This window comes from Coregonus lavaretus, assembly GCF_964263955.1.
Source record: "Coregonus lavaretus genome assembly, contig: SUPER_35_unloc_2, whole genome shotgun sequence".
Taxonomy (NCBI): domain Eukaryota; kingdom Metazoa; phylum Chordata; class Actinopteri; order Salmoniformes; family Salmonidae; genus Coregonus; species Coregonus lavaretus.
Window position 1 is genome coordinate 462,965 of NW_028167180.1, and position 22,483 is coordinate 485,447.

Below are 22,483 nucleotides of genomic sequence, written 5' to 3' on the forward strand. Positions count from 1 at the left end.
ATTTCCCATAGAGTTCCAGTACTTGATCCCAGTGTGGTCTGACTCTCTGGTGTGTGTGTTGTAATTCCCAGATGGCCCTCATGGCGGCGCCACCCTCCTCTGAGATCTTTGTGTTCAACGATGCTCCTGCTAAAGACACTGCACTAAAAGAGCACATGCACATACAAACCAGTGGAGGCTGGTGGGAGGAGCAATAGGAGGACAGGCTTGTTGTAATGGCTGGAATGGAATTAATGGAACGGTATCAAACACATCAAATATATTGAAACCACATTTCACTCCGTTCCATGAATTCCATTCCAGCCATTACAATGAACCAATCCTCCTATAGCTAATCCCACCAGCCTCCACTGACTGTAACCACCCTCATAGAGATCACCAAGTCTGTGGTTACCAGGGCTTTCACTACTGTTTATATTTCTCTCTTTCATTTCTCTCTCTCTTTCTTTCTCTTTCTCTATTTGTCTCTTTCTTTCTTTCTATCTCTCTCTTTCTCTTTCTCTATTTGTCTCTTTCTATCTCTCTCTCTCTTTCTCTGTTTGTCTCTCTCTTTCTCTGTTTCTCTCTTTCTCTGTTTCTCTCTCTCTCTCTCTGACACTCTTCTCTCTCTCTCTCTCTCTCTCTCTCTCTCTCTCTCTCTCTCTCTCTCTCTCTCTCTCTCTCTCTGTCTCTCTCTCTCCCTCTCTCTCTCTCTCGCTCTTCTATCTCTCTCTTTCACTCTCATCTCCCTCTCTGACACTCTCCTCTCTCTCTTTTCTGTCATCAACCTACCTCTCCTCCCTCTCTCTACCTCTCCTCTCTTCTCTACCTCTACTCTCCTCTCTCTACCTCTCCTCTCCTCTCTCTACCTCTCCTCTCCTCTCTCTACCTCTCCTCTCCTCTCTCTACCTCTCCTCTCCTCTCTCTACCTCTCCTCTCTCTACCTCTCCTCTCTCTACCTCTCCTCTCCTCTCTCTACCTCTCCTCTCCTCTCTCTACCTCTCCTCTCTCTACCTCTCCTCTCTCTACCTCTCCTCTCCTCTCTCTACCTCTCCTCTCTCTACCTCTCCCTCTCCTCTCTCTACCGCTCCTCTCCTCTCTCTACCTCTCCTCCCTCCCCTCTCCTCTCCTTTCCTCATGTTGACTGATAACCTACGCTCCAGACGTCGTTGTCGTAGGATTTCCCCTGTCAGGGCGTAGCCTCCAACCGGATGGCCAAATCAGACGCTCAGCTCTCGAGGTCCAGGCCTCTGGAGGTCAACCAATCAATCAATGTTATTCATAAAGCAGTTGTCCCAAAGTGCTTAACAGCTTCTTGTAGAATTCTTAGAACATACTGTGCTCCCTTCCTCCAGGTCAGGCCATTGAGGTCACCAAGGAGGATCTGCCCTGGGCCACCAGCATCATGGAGGACTTCTCCGCTGCAGCACAGGAATGGTACTGTCTTAACTTACATAGGCTATAGACCAATGTCCTCCAGCTCAGTGTTTAGCCAGTCACTCTTATTCACTGGAAAAGCAATAGAACTGTACACCCTAACAATGACCTCAACGTTGTTGATAACTTATCTAATGTATTGTCTATTAACCCCTCCTCCTCCTCCTCCTCCTCCTCCTCCTCCTCCTCCTCCTTCTCCTCCAGGTGACTGTGTTGTTAACACCCTGCGCCAGGGCAACGGGACCCTAGACACTTCTATGGCGGTGGGCCTCAGGGCCGAGAACGTGACCCGGGTGGCCTACAGTGCCACCTGCTGTTAAAATAAGGTATAACTGGTGGTAGTGGACAGGGCAGGCAATGTGGGTGTGTGTCTGGGCTCAGTGAAGGACTCTATGGGGGTGGTTGTGAGCTCTACAGCACAGGGCCCGGTTTCCCAAAAGCATGTTAAGGCTAAGTCCATCGTTACAACCATAGGATCCTACTATTCTAAGTTTAATTTAGCCTTAATATGCTTTCGGGAAACCGGGCCCAGGTCTCTGTCATCAACACTACAGCTGTACCTGTAGTTAGTACTACATCCACCCAGGTCTCTGTCACCAACACTACAGCTGTACCTGTAGTTAGTACTACATCCACCCAGGTCTCTGTCACCAACACTACAGCTGTACCTGTAGTTAGTACTACATCCACCCAGGTCTCTGTCACCAACACTACAGCTGTACCTGTAGTTAGTACTACGTCCACCCAGGTCTCTGTCACCAACACTACAGCTATACCTGTAGTTAGTACTACATCCACCCAGGTCTCTGTCACCAACACTACAGCTGTACCTGTAGTTAGTACTATGTCCACCCAGTTCTCTGTCACTAACTCTACATCTGTATCTGTAGTTAGTACTACATCCACCCAGGTCTCTGTCACCAACACTACATCTGTACCTGTAGTTAGTACTACATCCACCCAGGTCTCTGTAACCAACACTACAGCTGTACCTGTAGTTAGTACTACATCCACCCAGGTCTCTGTCACCAACACTACAGCTGTACCTGTAGTTAGTACTACATCCACCCAGGTCTCTGTCACCAACACTACAGCTGTACCTGTAGTTAGTACTACATCCACCCAGGTCTCTGTCACCAACACTACATCTGTACATTTACATTTTAGATTTTAGTCATTTAGCAGACGCTCTTATCCAGAGCGACTTACAGGAGCAATTAGGGTTAAGTGCCTTGCTCAAGGGCACATTTACGTCATTTAGCAGACGCTCTTATCCAGAGAAACTCACCAATTGGTGCGTTCACCCTATAGCCAGTGGGATAATCACTTTACAAATTTTTTTTTTGGGGGGGGTAGAAGGATTACTTTATCCTATCCCAGGTATTCCTTAAAGAGGTGGGGTTTCAAATGTCTCCGGAAGGTGGTGAGTGACTCCGCTGTCCTGGCGTCGTGAGGGAGCTTGTTCCACCATTGGGGTGCCAGAGCAGCGAACAGTTTTGACTGGGCTGAGCGGGAACTATGCTTCCGCAGAGGAAGGGGAGCCAGCAGGCCAGAGGTGGATGAACGCAATGCCCTCGTTTGGGTGTAGGGACTGATCAGAGCCCGAAGGTACAGAGGTGCCGTTCCCCTCACTGCTCCATAGGCAAGCACCATGGTCTTGTAGCGGATGCGAGCTTCAACTGGAAGCCAGTGGAGTGTGCAGAGGAGGGGGGTGACGTGAGAGAACTTGGGAAGGTTGAACACCAGACGGGCTGCGGCATTCTGGATGAGTTGTAGGGGTTTAATGGCACAGGCAGGGAGGCCAGCCAACAGCGAGTTGCAGTAGTCCAGACGGGAGATGACAAGTGCCTGGATTAGGACCTGTGCCGCTTCCTGTGTAAGGCAGGGTCGTACTCTCCGAATGTTGTAGAGCATGAACCTGCAGGAGCGGGTCACCGCCTTGATGTTGGCGGAGAACGACAGGGTGTTGTCCAGGGTCACGCCTAGGCTCTTCGCACTCTGGGAGGAGGACACAGCGGAGTTGTCAACCGTGATGGCGAGATCATGGAACGGGCAGTCCTTCCCCGGGAGGAAGAGCAGCTCCGTCTTGCCAGGGTTCAGCTTGAGGTGGTGATCCGTCATCCATACTGATATGTCTGCCAGACATGCAGAGATGCGATTCGCCACCTGGTTATCAGAAGGGGGAAAGGAGAAGATTAGTTGTGTATCGTCAGCGTAGCAATGATAGGAGAGGCCATGTGAGGATATGACAGAGCCAAGTGACTTGGTGTATAGGGAGAAAAGGAGAGGGCCTAGAACTGAGCCCTGGGGGACACCAGTGGTGAGAGCACGTGGTGCGGAGACAGCTTCTCGCCACGCCACTTGGTAGGAGCGACCGGTCAGGTAGGACGCAATCCAGGAGTGAGCCGCGCCGGAGATGCCCAGCTCGGAGAGGGTGGAGAGGAGGATCTGATGGTTCACAGTATCAAAGGCAGCAGACTGGTCTAGAAGGACAAGAGCAGAGGAGAGATAGTTAGCTTTAGCAGTGCGGAGAGCCTCCGTGACACAGAGAAGAGCAGTCTCAGTTGAATGACCAGTCCTGAAACCTGACTGGTTTGGATCAAGAAGGTCATTCTGAGAGAGATAGCAAGAGAGTTGGCTAAAGACGGCACGCTCAATAGTTTTGGAAAGAAAAGAAAGAAGGGATACTGGTCTGTAGTTGTTGACATCAGTGGGATCGAGTGTTGGTTTTTTGAGAAGGGGAGCAACTCTCGCTCTCTTGAAGACGGAAGGGACATGGCCAGCGGTCAAGGATGAGTTGATCAGCGAGGTGAGGTAGGGGAGAAGGTCACCGGAGATGGTCTGGAGAAGAGAGGAGGGGATGGGGTCAAGCGGGCAGGTTGTTGGGCGGCCTGCAGTCACAAGTCGCAGGATTTTATCTGGAGAGAGAGGGGAGAAAGAAGTCAAAGCATAGGGTAGGGCAGTGTGAGTAGGACCAGCAGTGTCATTAGACTTAACAAACGAGGATCGAATGTCGTCAACCTTCTTTTCAAAGTGGTTGACGAAGTCATCCACAGAGAGAGAGGAGGGGGGGGCGGGGGGGGGGAGGATTCAGCAGGGAGGAAAATGTGGCAAAGAGCTTCCTAGGGTTAGAGGCAGATGCTTGGAATTTAGAGTGGTAGAAAGTGGCCTTAGCAGCAGAAACAGATGAAGAAAATGTAGAGAGGAGGGAGTGAAAAGATGCCAGGTCGGCAGGGAGTTTAGTTTTCTTCCATTTCCGCTCCGCTGCCCGGAGCTCTGTTCTGTGAGCTCGCAATGAGTCATCAAGCCACGGAGCTGGAGGGGAGGACCGAGCCGGCCGGGAGGATAGGGGACACAGAGAGTCAAAGGATGCAGAAAGGGAGGAGAGGAGGGTTGAGGAGGCAGAATCAGGAGATTGGAGGGAGAAGGATTGAGCAGAGGGAAGAGATGATAGGATGGAAGAGGAGAGAGTAGTGGGAGAGAGAGAGCGAAGGTTGCGGCGGCGCATTACCATCTGTGTAGGGGCAGAGTGAGTAGTGTGGGAGGAGAGCGAGAGAGAAAAGGAAACAAAGTAGTGGTCGGAGACATGGAGGGGAGTTGCAGTGAGATTAGTAGAAGAGCAGCATCTAGTAAAGATGAGGTCAAGCGTATTGCCTGCCTTGTGAGTAGGGGGGGACGGTGAGAGGGTGAGGTCAAAAGAGGAGAGGAGTGGAAAGAAGGAGGCAGAGAGAAATGAGTCAAATGTGGACATAGGGAGGTTGAAATCCCCCAAAACTGTGAGGGGTGAGCCATCCTCGGGAAAGGAACTTATCAAGGCGTCAAGCTCATTGATGAACTCTCCAAGGGAACCTGGAGGGCGATAGATGACAAGGATATTAAGCTTAAATGGGCTAGTGACTGTGACAGCATGGAATTCAAATGAGGAGATAGACAGATGGGTTAGGGGAAAAATTGAGAATGTCCATTTGGGAGAGATGAGGATTCCTGTGCCACCACCCCTCTGACCAGATGCTCTCGGGGTATGCGAGAACACATGGTCAGACGAGGAGAGAGCAGTAGGAGTAATCGACTTCCGTCAGCGCCAGGAAGTCGAGGGACTGGAGATTAGCATAGGCTGGGATGAAGTCAGCTTTGTTGGCAGCAGAACGGCAGTTCCAGAGGCTGCCTGAGACCTGGAACTCCAGGTGTGGGGTGCGTGCAGGGACCACCAGGTTAGAGAGGCAGCAGCCACGCGGTGTGGGGCGTTTGTGTAGCCTGTGCAGAGAGGAGAGAACAGGGATAGGCAGAGGCATAGTTGACAGGCTGTAGCAAATGGCTACAATAATGCAGAGGAGATCGGAATGAAATGAACTAAACATCTGGGAGAGTAGAGAGCAGGGCCTCCCTCACCAAAAACTTCTACCTCAGAAACTATAATTGTTTCACTGAACCACCCGAACAAAAACTCTACCAACTTCCACCTTTAGAAATCAGAATTGTTGTGAACCACAGCGGTTCAATGTTTAAAGGAATAGACTCAACCCACTTTATTCAGCTAGCTAACTATGACACCATAGCTAACTAGCATGCTAGCATCCAAAAACACACAGTTTAGCACCAACACTTGCATCCAAAAACACACAGTTTAGCACCAACACTTGGTCACAACAAACCACCAATAGTGTGTTAACACACTAAGCAGATAATTTGTGTCCGTGTCTGTTGGCTAGCTAGCAATGGCCACTGTGTTGACCTTGTTTGAAGAACGGCTAGCTAGCTAGCTTCGTGCTACCCCCGGCACCGCCGAACAACAATGCCAACCCACAGTAACTAACCACAACAGCCCACGATGCCTAGCTATGACGCCATAGCTAACTAGCATGCTAGCATCCAATAACACACAGTTTAGCACCAATACTTGGTTACAACACCAATACTTGTACCTGTAGCTAGTATGGTTACAACACCAATACTTGTACCTGTAGCTAGTATTACGTCCACCTTTGATTCTGTCCCTGAATCTAAGGTTTCTGTGTGATGCTTTATCTCCTATGGAATAGAGTAGAGCTATAGAGTTTTATAATAGTTCATGTAGATAGATGTCATGTGGAACAGTGGAATCATCCCCAGCCAGCTCTCTATGTCTCGCTGTGTCTCGCTGTCTCTCTCTCTCTCTCTCTCTCTCTCTCTCTCTCTCTCTCTCTCTCTCTCTCTCTCTCTCTCTCTCTGTCGCTCTCGCTCGCTCTCTCATTCTTTCTCTCTCTATTTAGTATTGGATGATTTTCAACTCTGATTCTCTGTGTGGTTTATAGGTATTGGATGGAAGGGGAGCCTAATAACTTGAATGTCAAGGTGGCTTGTGTTGAGATCTCACAGACAGCAACAGACCCATTGAAGAGTTGGAAGGATGCACCATGTGTTAAACATCACTGGGTCTGTGAGAAACCGATCACACACTAACTATTGGTTATCCCTGTGATAGGCTTAAGATGTTTGTTTTTTCTCTCTCTCTCTCTCTCTCTCTCTCTCTCTCTCTCTCTCTCTCTCTCTCTCTCTCTCTCTCTCTCTCTCTCTCTCTCTCTCTCTCTCTCTCGTAGTTACTATGTTGATGGTTGGATACAGTGCTGAATGGTGAAGTGATGTTTCCACCTAGTGCAGGGTTCTTCAATTCCGGTCCTGGAGGGCCGAAACACTTCTGTTTTTTATTTCTACCTGGTTGTTAATTGCATTCACCTGGTGTCCCAGGTCTGAATTAGCCCCTGATTAGAAGGAGAGGATGAAAAACAGAGGTGTTTCGGCCCTCCAGGACCGGAATTGAAGAACCCTGACCTAGTGGTTAAAGAGTCTCAGTGGTCTAAGGCACTCTATCGCAGTGCTAGCTGTGCCACTAGAGATCCTGGTTCGAATCCAGGCTCTGTCGTAGCCGGCCGCGACCGGGAGACCCATGGGGCGGCGTACAATTGACCCAGCATCGTCCAGGGTAGGGGAGGGAATCGCCGGCAGGGATGTAGCTCAGTTAGTAGAGCATGGCGTTTGTAACGCCAGGGTTGTGGGTTCGATTCCCACAGGGGGCCAGTATAAAAATTTTTAAAAATAATAATGTATGTAAGCACTCACTAACTGTAAGTCGCTCTGGATAAGAGCGTCTGCTAAATGAATACAATGTAAATGTAAGAGAGAGATTAACTCACCATCGAGGTGAAATAGTGGTATTACAGACTTGCCTATGGACTCTTTCTCAATTCATCCTTCCTCAATTCCTCCTCTCTCCTTGCTTCCTTCTCAAAATGCATTGGATAATATGGTCCAAGAGGAGGGACCTTGGACATTCTCCCCTAATAGGGTTGAGAAGGAGGAGAGGAATTGATGAAAGACTAATTTAGATAGAGCCTTAGTGTCAGACAGAGCCATAGAGCAGGGTTTCCCAAACTCGGTCCTGGGACCCACCCTGTGTGCACGTTTAGTTTTTTGCCCTAGCACTACACAGCTGATTCAAATAATCAAACTGGATGATGAGTTGGTTATTTGAATCAGCTGTGTAGTGCTAGCGCAAAAACCAAAATGTGCATCCAATAGTGTATTTACCTCACTTTGTGCATGGGGAAGTTGTCATGCTGAAACAGGAAAGGGCCATTCCCAAACTGTTGCCACAAATTTGGACGTACAGAATCGTTTACAATGTCATTGTATGTTGTAGCATTAAGATTTCCCTTCACTAGCCCGGACCAAAAAAAACTGCCCCAGACCCTTATTCCTCCTCCACCAAACTTTACAGTTGGCACTATGCATTGGGGCAGGTAGCATTCTCCTGGCATCCGCCAAACCCAGATTCATCCGTCGGACTGCCAGATGGTGAAGCATGATTCATCACTCCAGAGAATGTGTTTCCTATGCTCCATAGTCCAATGGCGGCGAGCTTTACACCACTCCAGCCTACGCTTAACATTGACCATAGAGATCTTAGGCTTGTGTGCGGCTGCTCGGCCATGGAAACCCATTTCATTAAGCTCCAGACAAACAGTTATTGTGCTGATGTTGCTTCTAGAGGCAGTTTGGAACTCGGTAGTGAGTGTTGCAACTGAGGACAGACGATTTTTACGCGCTATAGGATTCGGCACTCGGCGGTCCTGTGAGCTTGCATGGCCTACCACTTCACGGCTGAGCCGTTGTTGCTCCTAGACGTTTCCACTTCACAATAACAGCACTTACAGTTGACCGGGGCAGCTCTAGCAGGGCAGAAATTTCACAAACTGACTTGTTGGAAAGGTGGCATCTTATGACGGTGCCACGTTAAAGGTCACTGAGCTCTTGAGTAAGGCCATTCGACTGTCAATGTTTGTCTATGGAGATTGCATGGCGGTGTGTTCGATTTTATACACCTGTCAGCAATGGGTGTGGCTGAAATATCAACATCCACTAATTTGAAGGGGTGTCCACATACTTTTGTATATATAGTGTATGTTTAAAACAGATGTGCACGATGGGAAACAAACATGTTTCCATTTGAAGCTAAAATGGGGGGAGTCACTTGGTGGCCAGTGATGTGTTGATTTGACAGTTTCTCATCTGTTAAAACGGTGTCACTTACGGTAAGGGACAGGAACAGACACAGGGCAGAGGTAACGATATCACAAGAACCTGGGGAGACTTAACACAGACCTGTTAGACAGAAAACATAGTACGTTGTTGGAGATATCTGAGGCCATCGATGCTGAGACAGATATGACCAAAAGGTTTGACAGAGGTGAGATGGAGGAGAGGATTGTGGATATCTACGTCAGTGCAGACACCCTGAGAGACGGTGAGACCATCACCAAGAGAGAAGAGACAGCAGACACTGCTCCCAATAATGGACCAGGAGACCAGTCCTCAGGAAACAGCCACACAGTCTCTCTCACATGCACACACACACAGAAATGTCCATGCACACACATGCACAAAAAAGACAAAACACGTGCTCGCGCACACATGCACACATTGTTGTTGCAGATAACAAGGCCTCAAAGAACTCAACTGCAGAGAGAGACCAGCTACAGACAAGATACATGTGGTTTAACATCACCATGACAACATAATGTAACACATAAAGCAGCCATCAGTGCACACAACTTCCTCCTTCATTCTCACACACGCCCCACTGTAGGTACTAGATTCAGTCTGCAGCGCAGAAGATCAGCGCTATAGTGGAATTGAAATTCAAAGGCAATATTCCCACCTTTGCGGTGACTGCATTCACGGTAAACTCTGCATATGTCAGCTCAATTGAAAATTAACTTTACATTTCAATAGCGCTATAGCGCATATCTTCTCCTCTACGGATTGAATCTAGGTCTCAGTGTCAGAGTGAGCCACAGCAGAGGAAGAAGAAAATGAACACATGAACACACACACACACACAACCCAAATTAATAAACAAACAACACAGCATCAGAAAAGAGGAAGAAATGAAGCACAGAACAGAATGATCAAAGATGAAGAGGACGTTACAACAAACTGTCTGTCTACAAGCCTTCATCACAAATGACACCCTATTTCCCTTTGTAGTTTACTATATAGAGAATAGGATGCCATTTTGGATGCAACCCAAGTCTCCTTCTTATTGGTGGATGGAGCCTTGAAGCATCCTGCCACCATCTGTGGGCCACAGACAGAGAACAGAGAGGGACCGGGTGGAGACACATCAGATCAACTATTTATTCATATCGCCAAGATTTGCATTATTCATTCTTTAATAAATGGTTAATCATATTTCTACATGTTGTTTCCTTTCTGAACTACATTTTGCAATAGCTTCCCACTGGGCAAAAACTGGTTGAATCAAAGTTGTTTCCACGTGATTTCAAACCAAAAAATTTGAATCAACGTGGAAAACTGATTGGATTTGCAAAAAGTTATCAACGTATGGGCATTTCATATTTTTTTCACCCACCTTTTAACCTAAATCCAATGACATGGTGACGTTTGTTGTTGATATCACATCGAATTCATGGTTAGTTGACAACTCAACCAAATGTAAATCAAAACTAGACGTTGAACTGATGTGTGAGCCGAGTGGTTCAGTGGTAGTTTAACTAAATTAAAATATTTGTAGTGTTTTCAGTAGTTAATTACTTGTTTGCCATGTAGTGATGTAGTTAACTACTGGAACTACACACCTTTTCTTTGCAAAAATAAAATACGGGTGAAGTAGATAAAAATGTAATTTATTTATGAGCATCAGACCTGCCTTATTCTCACTTGAAACAGTTGTTGTGTTTAATAGGCTATAGTGCCCTCAGAAAGTATTAATAGCTCTTTACTTAGTCCACATTTTGTTGTGCTTCAACCTGAATTCTAAATAGATTCAATAGATGTTTCTCTCTCACTCATCTACACACAAAAACCCATAATGACAAAGTGAAACATGTTTTTTGTCATTTTTGCAAATTGATTGAAGATGAAATACAGAAAAGTCTAATTTACATAAGTATTCACAGCCCTGAGTCAATACTTTGTAGAAGCACCTTTGGCAGCGATTGCATCTGTGAGTCTTTCTGGGTTGGTCTCTAAGAGCTTTCCACACCTGGATTGTGCAACATTTGCCCAATATTCGTTTTCAAAATTCTTCCAAATTGGTTGTTGATCATTGCTAGACAACCATTTTCAGTCTTGCCATATATTTTTAAGTCTCCAAACTGCAACTCGGCGACTCAGGAACATTCACTCTCTTCTTGGTAAGCAACTCCAGTTTTGATTTGGCCTTATGTTTTAGATTATTGTCCCGCTGAAAGGTGAATTCATCTCCCAGTGTCTGATGGAAATCAGAATGAACCATGGTTATCGTCTAGGATTTTGCCTGTGCTTAGCTCCATTCAGTTTCTTTTTTATCCTGAAAAACTCCCCAGTCCTTAATAATTACAAGCATACCAATAACATGATGCAGCCACCACTATGTTTGAAAATATAGAGTAGTACTCAGTAATGTGTTGTATTGGATTTGCCCCAAACATTACACTTTGTATTCAGGAGAAAAAGTGAATTGCTTTGCCACATCTTTTGCAGTATTACTTGAGTGCCTTGTTGCAAACAGAATGCATGTTTTGGAATATTTTTTATTCTGTACAGCCTTCCTTCTTTTCACTCTGTCATTTAGGTTAGTATTGTGAAGTAACTACAATGTTGTTGATCCATCGTCAATTTTCTCCTGTCACAGCCATTAAACTCTGTAACCATTTTAAAATCACCAATGGCCTCATGGTGAAATCCCTGAGCGGTTTCTTTCTTCTCCGGCAACTGAATTAGGAAGGACGTCTGTATCTTTGTAGTGACTGGGTGTATTGATACACCATCCAAAGTGTAATGAATAACTTCACCATGCTCAAAGGGATTTTAAATGTCTTCCTTTTTTTTACCCATTTACCAATAGGTGGCCTTCTTTGCGAGTCTTTGGAAAACCTCCCTGGTCTTTGTGGGTGAACCTGTGTTTAAAATGCACTGCTCGACTGAGGGACCTTACAGATAATTGTATATGTGGGGTACAGAGATGAGGTAGTCATTCAAAAATCATGTTAAACATGTTGCATAGCTTGTGGGACCAGTAGTTTGTCAATATTTTTGGCACACACAAGAAAGAATGTCGACATCGTCCACAGAAAACTGAGTAACTGCGGTAACTGGTGCCCTTGGCCTTGTGTAAGCCACTGAACATGGTGTACAATGTACACACCACAATCAGGTCTGTGTCCCAAATGGAACCCTAGCCTCTTTAAAGTGCTCTACTTTTGACCAGGGCACATAATGCTTTGGTCCAAATGACTGCACTATATAATAAATAGGGTGCCATTTGGGATGCATTCTAGGAGCTTCTCTTTTCTTTCTTTCAGCCCGCTCCAATGAAGAGTTAGAGGACAAGCATGGCTGGAGGGAGTTTACACCATGTTCCTCACACCAGTACTAAGCTATATGGAATTGTTTTAATAAGGTCGTTCCAATGATCATTTTGCTTTTTGATTTCAAATGTTAAAGGAAGTTTGTTCTGAAGTATCTGTCCTATATCTGAGAGATATAAGCAAGCAATATATTTTTACATGTTCAGTGCATTCGGAAAGTATTCAGACCCCTTCACTTTTTCCACATTTTGTTAAGTTACTGCCTTATTCTAAAATTGATTAAATAGTATATTTGTTTCATCAATCTACACACAATACCCCATAATGACAAAGCAAAAACAGGTTTTTAGAAATCTTTGCAAATGTATTAAAAATAAAAAACAGAAATACCTTATTTACATAAATAGTAAGACCCTTTGCTATGAGACTTGAAATTGAGCTCAGGTGCATCCTGTTTCCATTGATCATCCTTGAGATGTATCTACAACTTGATCGGAGTCCACCAGTGGTAAACTCAGCTGATTGGACATGATTTGGAAAGGCACACACCTGTCTATATAAGGTCCCACAGTTGAGAGTTCATGTCAGAGCAAAGACTAAGCCGTGAGCTCGAAGGAATTGTCTGTAGAAATCCGAGATAGGATTGTGTCGAGGCACAGATCTGGGGAAGGAAAAGATGAAAGCAGAAAAGTGAAGAGAGACCTTTGATGAAAACCTTCTCCATAGCGCTCAGGACCTTAGACTGGGGCAAAGGTTCACATTCCAACAGGACAATGACCCTAAGCACATAGCCAAGACAACGCAGGAGTGGCTTCGGGACAAGTCTCTGAATGTCCTTGAGTGGCCCATACAGAGCCCGGACTTGAACCCGATCGAACATCTCTGGAGAGACCTGAAAATAGCTGTGCAGCGACACTCCCCAACCAACCTGACAGAGCTTGAGAGGGTCTGCAGAGAAGATTGGGAGAAACTCCCCAAATAAAGGAGTGCCAAGCTTGTAGCGTCATACCCAAGAAGACTTGAGGTTGTAATCACTGCCAAAGGTGCTTCAACAAAGTACTGAGTAAAGGGTCTGAATACTTATGTAAATGTGATATTTACGTTTTTTTAAATAAATATGCAAACATTTCTAAAAATCTGTTTTCGCTTTGTCATAATGGGGTATTGTGTGTAGATTGATGAGGGCAAAAAATTTAATCAATTTTAGAATTAGGCTGTAACGTAACAAAATGTGGAAAAAGTCAAGGGGTCTGAATACTTTCCGAATGCAATAGCCATTGTCAATGTTAAGATTTATAGTTCACTATGTAGCATTGCATGCAGGCTGTACATCAATATATCTGTCTCTTTATCTATCTCTCTCATTCTCTTCATCAGGTAGGCTAGTAGTGTAGTTGATGGTTGGATACAGTACTGAATGGTTAAGTGATGATGGCTAGTAGTTATCATGTTGATGGTCATGCTGAATGGTTAAGTGATGATGTCTAGTAGTTATCATGTTGATGGTCATGCTGAATGGTTAAGTGGTGATGTCTAGTAGTTTTCATGTTGATGGTCATGCTGAATGGTTAAGTGATGATGTCTAGTAGTTATCATGTTGATGGTCATGCTGAATGGTTAAGTGATGATGTCTAGTAGTTATAATGTTGATGGTCATGCTGAATGGTTAAGTGGTGATGTCTAGTAGTTATAATGTTGATGGTCATGCTGAATGGTTAAGTGATGATGTCTAGTAGTTATAATGTTGATGGTCATGCTGAATGGTTAAGTGATGATGTCTAGTAGTTATAATGTTGATGGTCATGCTGAATGGTTAAGTGATGATGTCTAGTAGTTATAATGTTGATGGACAGGTTGAATGGTTAAGTGATGATGTCTAGTAGTTATAATGTTGATGGTCATGCTGAATGGTTAAGTGATGATGTCTAGTAGTTATCATGTTGATGGACAGGTTGAATGGTTAAGTGATGATGTCTAGTAGTTATAATGTTGATGGACAGGTTGAATGGTTAAGTGATGATGTCTAGTAGTTATCATGTTGATGGTCATGCTGAATGGTTTAGTGATGATGTCTAGTAGTTATCATGTTGATGGTCATGATGAATGGTTAAGTGATGATATCTAGTAGTTATAATGTTGATGGTCATGCTGAATGCTTAAGTGATGATGTCTAGTAGTTATAATGTTGATGGTCATGCTGAATGGTTAAGTGATGATGGCTAGTAGTTATCATGTTGATGGTCATGCTGAATGGTTTAGTGATGATGTCTAGTAGTTATCATGTTGATGGTCATGCTGAATGGTTAAGTGATGATGTCTAGTAGTTATCATGTTGATGGTCATGCTGAATGGTTAAGTGCTTCCATCTAGAGCAGGAGAGAAAATAAATACTAATAATTGTTATGTAAAGATTTAGAAAACATGTACATGTAATGTAAAATGTTATTTATTTAAGTAAACATGTTAAACATGTTTTCATATTAAATTATTAACATATATCGCTTTTATACTTACAAGAATAACAAATGGACATATTAATAAAACAGCAACAATGTCATTTAATGAGGTCTACCAGCCTGAATGTAATTAGATTCTGATAACAGTGTGACCTGCAGTTGGACACAGACAGAGGGCAGAACAGTACTGAGAGGACACACACACACTGCATGCCACACGCAGGCACACACACACACACATAAACAAACACACACTCACACACACACACACACATAAAGTTCCCCTTTTTAATGTCCGATAAAGATGCAGACATATATTTCCCCCACCACCTCTGAATAACTCCTCACACTGATGTCAAACACAGACAGCATACGTAGAAAAAAAGGTCCCTATATGGCCATCGATGGCCGGTCACAGAGTACAAGCCATAACGTGACCTCCTTATGAAGGCTGGGATGTCAAAGCCTCAGTAATGCTCTAAGATCTTTGTGCAAATTCAGAGGGTCCAATTTTTTATCTGCTAAAATAGATGATCACTTCAATTATATCTTTAATCATTTAAAACGGATGGGAAACAACCATGTTTAGATTAGAAACTAAGGCTGGTGCAAGTCACGTGGTGGCCAGTGTTGTGTTGATTTGACAGTTTCCCCTTCACTGTGGTTGACTGATAAAGACTTTCACTACCATAAGTCACACAGAGGCAGTACAGTCTAGGGAGAAAACAGGTACAGACGTACATTAGAGCTGAGGTTAGAAGTAGAAGTTACTGTATTTGACCACAAGTGTGTTAAGATGTCAGAGGGAATCTATGAAAACTCAGACGAATTCGTAGACTATGAGCCTGATGCAATGAATAACACGGACATTGATGACCAATTATATGGCAACGTAAAAGCGTTCAAGCCCAGTCCAAGAGATGGAGTTGTTGCTTCAGGTAAAATTGCACGCACGCACGCGCGCACACACACACACACACACACACACACACACACACACACACACACACACACACACACAAATTAAACACACACATTAAAGGTGAGATTACCCTGTAGTACTATAGCTTTATTTGTCCCAATCCTGGATGATACAGTAAAACACATTACCAAAGATCTTCCTTGAATAATTTGTGATTCAGTTCATGTTCAGTGGTGGAAGAGACCCTCTGGAGTTGCTGCAGTGTGTCTGGGGCTGCTGTGTGTTCTCCTACTGGCTGGGATCATAGGCCTGTCTGTCTACTGTAAGTTTAGTATGTTGTCAATGAGACTTAAGTAGCTTACTTAATCATACTTAATCATTAATGGTGTGGTAGTTACATGTTTGATTAACTTTACCCTTTTACAGGTGGAGTCATTGGTCATCGCGACTCAAAAGAGAGAAACCAGCTACAGGCCAGTTACAACAACCTAACTGAAGAGAGAGACCAGCTACAGACCAGTTATAACAACCTGACTGAAGAGAGAGACCAGCTACAGACCAGTTATAACAATCTGACTGAAGAGAGAGACCAGCTACAGACCAGTTATAACAACCTGACTAAAGAGAGAGACCAGCTACAGACCAGTTATAACAACCTGACTGAAGAGAGAGACCAGCTACAGACCAGTTATAACAACCTGACTGAAGAGAGAGACCAGCTACAGACCAGTTATAACAACCTGACTAAAGAGAGAGACCAGCTACAGACCAGCTATAACAACCTGACTCAAATTCAACTGGATTTGTGAGAAAGTGATTTAGCATCACCATGACTACATATTGTAACACATACAGTAGCCTACAGTGTACACAACTTCCTCCTTCGTTCTCTCTCGCTCTCTCTCTCTCTCTCTCTCTCTCTCAAACCCACACACACACACAGACACCCTCACACGCATGAAAACACACCTATTGTTGTATTTGTTTGTAGTATCATATTAATAAAAGTCCTACTTATTTCCTGTTTGTAGCTTCCTGTGTACCAGAATACCTGACCACTGTGACTGTCCCAAAATTTAGGAAATCTTTGACTATGTTCAGACTCAGTGAGCATAGCCTTGCTATTGAGAAAGGCCGCCGAAGGCAAACCTGGCTCTCAAGAGAAGACAGGCTATATGCACACTGCCCACAAAATTATGTGGAAACTGAGCTGCACTTCCTAACCTCCTGCCAAATATATGACCATATTAGAGACCATATATGACCATATTCCCCTCAGATTACGCAGACTTACAAAGAATTTGAAAACGAATCCAATTTTGATGAACTCCTATATCTATTGGGTGAAATCACAAAGTGTGCAATCACAGCAACAAGATTTGTGACCTGTTGCCTCAGGAAAAGGGCAACCAGTGAAGAACAAACACGATTGTAAATACAACCCATATTTATGTTTCTTTATTTTCACTTTGTACTTCAACTATTTGCACATCATTACAACACTGTATATAGACATAATATGACATTCGAAATGTCTTTATTCTTTTGGAACTTTTGTGAGTGTAATGTTTGATGTAAATTTTGTATTGTTTATTTCACTTTTGTTTATTATCTATTTCACTTACTTTGGCAATGTAAACATATGTAGTTAGTACTACATCCACCCAGTCCTCTGTCACCAACACTACAGCTCTACCTGTAGTTAGTACTACATCCACCCAGGTCTCTGTCACCAACACTACAGCTGTACCTGTAGTTAGTAATACATCCACACAGGTCTCTGTCACCAGCACTACATCTGTACCTGTAGTTAGTACTACATCCACCCAGGTCTCTGTCACCAACACTACAGCTGTACCTGTAGTTAGTACTACATCCACCCAGGTCTCTGTCACCAACACTACAGCTATACCTGTAGTTAGTACTACATCCACCCAGGTCTCTGTCACCAACACTACATCTGTACCTGTAGTTAGTACTACATCCACCCACGTCTTTTTTACCAACACTACAGCTGTACCTGTAGTTAGTACTACATCCACCCAGGTCTCTGTCACCAACACTACAGCTGTACCTGTAGTTAGTACTACATCCACACAGGTCTCTGTCACCAACACTACAGCTGTACTGGTAGTTAGTACTACATCCACCCAGGTCTCTGTCACTAACACTACAGCTGTACCTGTAGTTAGTACTACATCCACCCAGGTCTCTGTCACCAACACTACATCTGTACCTGTAGTTAGTACTACATCCACCCAGGTCTCTGTCACCAACACTACAGCTGTACCTGTAGTTAGTACTACATCCACCCAGGTCTCTGTCACCAACACTACAGCTGTACCTGTAGTTAGTACTACATCCACCCAGGTCTCTGTCACCAACACTACATCTGTACCTGTAGTTAGTACTACATCCACCCAGGTCTCTGTCACCAACACTACAGCTGTACCTGTAGTTAGTACTACGTCCACCAAGGTCTCTGTCACCAACACTACATCTGTACCTGTAGTTAGTACTACATCCACCTTTGACTCAGTCCCTGAATCTAAGGTTTCTGTGTGATGCTCTCTCTCCTATGGAATAGAGTAGAGCTATAGAGTTGTATAATAGTTCATGTAGGTAGATGTCATGTGGAACAGTGGAATCATCCCCAGCCAGCTCTCTATGTCTCGCTGTGTCTCTCTCTCTGTGTCTCTCTCTCTCTCTCTCTCTCTCTCTCTCTCTCTCTCTCTCTCTCTCTCTCTCTCTCTCTCTCTCTCTGTCTGTCTCTCTGTCTATCTCTCTGTCTCTCTGTCTCTCTCTCTCTCTCTCTCTGTCTGTCTCTCTGTCTCTCTCTCTGTCTCTCTCTGTCTCTCTCTCTCTCTCTCTCTCTCTCTCTCTCTCTCTCTCTCTCTCTCTCTCTCTCTCTCTCTCTCTCTCTCTCTCTCTCTCTCTCTCTCTCTCTCTCTCTCCCCCTCTGTCTCTCTCTCCCTCTTTCTCTCTCTCTCTCTGTCGCTCTCGCTCTCGCTCGCTCTCTCATTCTTTCTCTCTCTATTTAGTATTGGATGATTTTCAACTTTGATTCTCTGTGTGGTTTATAGGTATTGGATGGAAGGGGAGCCTAATAACTTGAATGTCAAGGTGGCTTGTGTTGAGATCTCACAGACAGCAACAGACCCATTGAAGAGTTGGAAGGATGCACCATGTGTTAAACATCACTGGGTCTGTGAGAAACCGATCACACACTAACTATTGGTTATCCCTGTGATAGGCTTAAGATGTTTTTTTTCTCTCTCTCGCTCTCTCTCTCTCTCTCTCTCTCTCTCTCTCTCTCTCTCTCTCTCTCTCTCTCTCTCGTAGTTACTATGTTGATGGTTGGATACAGTGCTGAATGGTGAAGTGATGTTTCCACCTAGTGCAGGGTTCTTCAATTCCGGTCCTGGAGGGCCGAAACACTTCTGTTTTTTATTTCTACCTGGTAGTAAATTGTACTCACCTGGTGTCCCAGGTCTGAATTAGCCCCTGATTAAAAGGAGAGGATGAAAAACAGAGGTGTTGTGGCCCTCCAGGACCGGAATTGAAGAACCCTGACCTAGTGGTTAAAGAGTCTCAGTGGTCTAAGGCACTCTATCGCAGTGCTAGCTGTACCACTAGAGATCCTGGTTCGAATCCAGGCTCTGTCGTAGCCGGCCGCGACCGGGAGACCCATGGGGCGGCGTACAATTGGCCCAGCATCGTCCAGGGTAGGGGAGGGAATCGCCGGCAGGGATGTAGCTCAGTTGGTAGAGCATGGTGTTTGCAACGCCAGGGTTGTGGGTTCGATTCCCACAGGGTGCCAGTATAAAAAAATTAAATAATAATAATGTATGTAAGCACTCACTAACTGTAAGTCGCTCTGGATAAGAGCGTCTGCTAAATGACTATAATGTAAATGTAAGAGAGAGATTAACTCACCATCGAGGTGAAATAGTGGTATTACAGACTTGCCTATGGACTCTTTCTCAATTCATCCTTCCTCAATTCCTCCTCTCTCCTTGCTTCCTTCTCAAAATTCATTGGATAATATTGTCCAAGAGGAGGGACCTTGGACATTCTGCTCTTATAGGGTTGAGAAGGAGGAGAGGAATCGATGAAAGACTAATTTAGATAGAGCCTTAGTGTCAGACAGAGCCATAGAGCAGGGTTTCCCAAACTCGGTCCTGGGACCCACCCTGTGTGCACGTTTAGTTTTTTGCCCTAGCACTACACAGCTGATTCAAATAATCAAACTGGATGATGAGTTGGTTATTTGAATCAGCTGTGTAGTGCTAGCGCAAAAACCAAAATGTGCATCCAATAGTGTATTTACCTCACTTTGTGCATGGGGAAGTTGTCATGCTGAAACAGGAAAGGGCCATCCCCAAACTGTTGCCACAAATTTGGACGTACAGAATCGTTTACAATGTCATTGTATGTTGTAGCATTAAGATTTCCCTTCACTAGCCCGGACCAAAAAAAACTGCCCCAGACCCTTATTCCTCCTCCACCAAACTTTACAGTTGGCACTATGCATTGGGGCAGGTAGCATTCTCCTGGCATCCGCCAAACCCAGATTCATCTGTCGGACTGCCAGATGGTGAAGCATGATTCATCACTCCAGAGAATGTGTTTCCAATGCTCCATAGTCCAATGGCGGCGAGCTTTACACCACTCCAGCCTACACTTAACATTGACCATAGAGATCTTAGGCTTGTGTGCGGCTGCTCGGCCATGGAAACCCATTTCATTAAGCTCCAGACAAACAGTTATTGTGCTGATGTTGCTTCTAGAGGCAGTTTGGAACTCGGTAGTGAGTGTTGCAACTGAGGACAGATGATTTTTACGCGCTATGCGATTCGGCACTCGGCGGTCCTGTGAGCTTGCATGGCCTACCACTTCACAACTGAGCCGTTGTTGCTCCTAGACGTTTCCACTTCACAATAACAGCATTTACTGTTGACCGGGGCAGCTCTAGCAGGGCAGAAATTTCACAAACTGACTTGTTGGAAAGGTGGCATCTTATGACGGTGCCACGTTAAAGGTCACTGAGCTCTTGAGTAAGGCCATTCGACTGTCAATGTTTGTCTATGGAGATTGCATGGCGGTGTGTTCGATTTTATACACCTGTCAGCAACGGGTGTGGCTGAAATATCAACATCCACTAATTTGAAGGGGTGTCCACATACTTTTGTATATATAGTGTATGTTTAAAACAGATGTGCACGATGGGAAACAAACATGTTTCCATTTGAAGCTAAAGTGGGGGGAGTCACGTGGTGGCCAGTGATGTGTTGATTTGACAGTTTCTCATCTGTTAAAACGGTGTCACTTACGGTAAGGGACAGGAACAGACACAGGGCAGGGGTAACGATATCACAAGAACTTGGGGAGACTTAACACAGACCTGTTAGACAGAAAACATAGTACGTTGTTGGAGATATCTGATGCCATCGATGCTGAGCCAGATATGACCAAAAGGTTTGACAGAGGTGAGATGGAGGAGAGGATTGTGGATATCTACGTCAGTGCAGACACCCTGAGAGACGGTGAGACCAGCACCAAGAGAGAAGAGACAGCAGACACTGCTCCCAATAATGGACCAGGAGACCAGTCCTCAGGAAACAGCCACACAGTCTCTCTCACATGCACACACACACAGAAATGTCCATGCACACACATGCAAACACAAGACAAAACACGTGCTCGCGCACACATGCACACATTGTTGTTGCAGATAACAGGGCCTCAAAGAACTCAACTGCAGAGAGAGACCAGCTACAGACAAGATACATGTGGTTTAACATCACCATGACAACATAACGTAACACATAAAGCAGCCATCAGTGCACACAACTTCCTCCTTCATTCTCACACACGCCCACACTGTAGGTACTAGATTCAGTCTGCAGCGCAGAAGATCAGCGCTATAGTGGAATTGAAATTCAAAGGCAATGTTCCCATCTTTGCGGAGACTGCATTCACGGTAAACTCTGCATTTGTCAGCTCAATTGAAAATTAACTTTACATTTCAATAGCGCTATAGCGCAGATCTTCTCCTCTACGGATTGAATCTAGGTCTCAGTGTCAGAGTGAGCCACAGCAGAGGAAGAAGAAAATGAACACATGAACACACACACACACACACACACACACACACACACACATACACATACATACACACACACTCAACCCAAATTAATAAACAAACAACAAAGCATCAGAAAAGAGGAAGAAATGAAGCACGGAACAGAATGATCAAAGATGAAGAGGACGTTACAACAAACTGTCTGTCTACAAGCCTTCATCACAAATGACACCCTATTTCCCTTTGTAGTTTACTATATGGAGAATAGGGTGCCATTTTGGATGCAACCCAAGTCTCCTTCTTATTGGTGGATGGAGCCTTGAAGCATCCTGCCACTATCTGTGGGCCACAGACAGAGAACAGAAAGGGACCGGGTGGAGCCACATCAGATCAACTATTTATTCATATCGCCAAGATTTGCATTATTCATTCTTTAATAAATGGTTAATCATATTTCTACATGTTGTTTCCTTTCTGAACTACATTTTGCAATAGCTTCCCACTGGGCAAAAACTGGTTGAATCAAAGTTGTTTCCACGTGATTTCAAACCAAAAAATTTGAATCAACGTGGAAAACTGATTGGATTTGCAAAAAGTTATCAACGTATGGGCATTTCATATTTTTTTCACCCACCTTTTAACCTAAATCCAATGACATGGTGACGTTTGTTGTTGATATCACATCGAATTCATGGTTAGTTGACAACTCAACCAAATGTAAATCAAAACTAGACGTTGAACTGATGTGTGAGCCGAG

The 22,483-nt window shown here is 44.6% G+C and overlaps 2 protein-coding genes across 2 annotated transcripts in view; one reads left to right on the forward strand and one right to left on the reverse strand.

Annotated features, from left to right (window-relative positions):
• Positions 1-22,483, reverse strand: part of LOC311110201 (uncharacterized protein) — a gene marked incomplete at both ends in the record, with an annotated part of 397,005 nt that overhangs the window by 219,428 nt on the left and 155,094 nt on the right. The window lies entirely within an intron of this gene.
• Positions 15,516-16,450, forward strand: LOC311110179 (uncharacterized protein; the record flags this gene model as incomplete). Its single annotated transcript, XM_084188732.1, has 3 exons — positions 15,516-15,657; positions 15,862-15,963; positions 16,068-16,450. The coding sequence occupies 3 exons, from the start codon at positions 15,516-15,518 to the stop codon at positions 16,448-16,450; spliced, it is 627 nt and encodes a 208-aa protein (XP_084044858.1).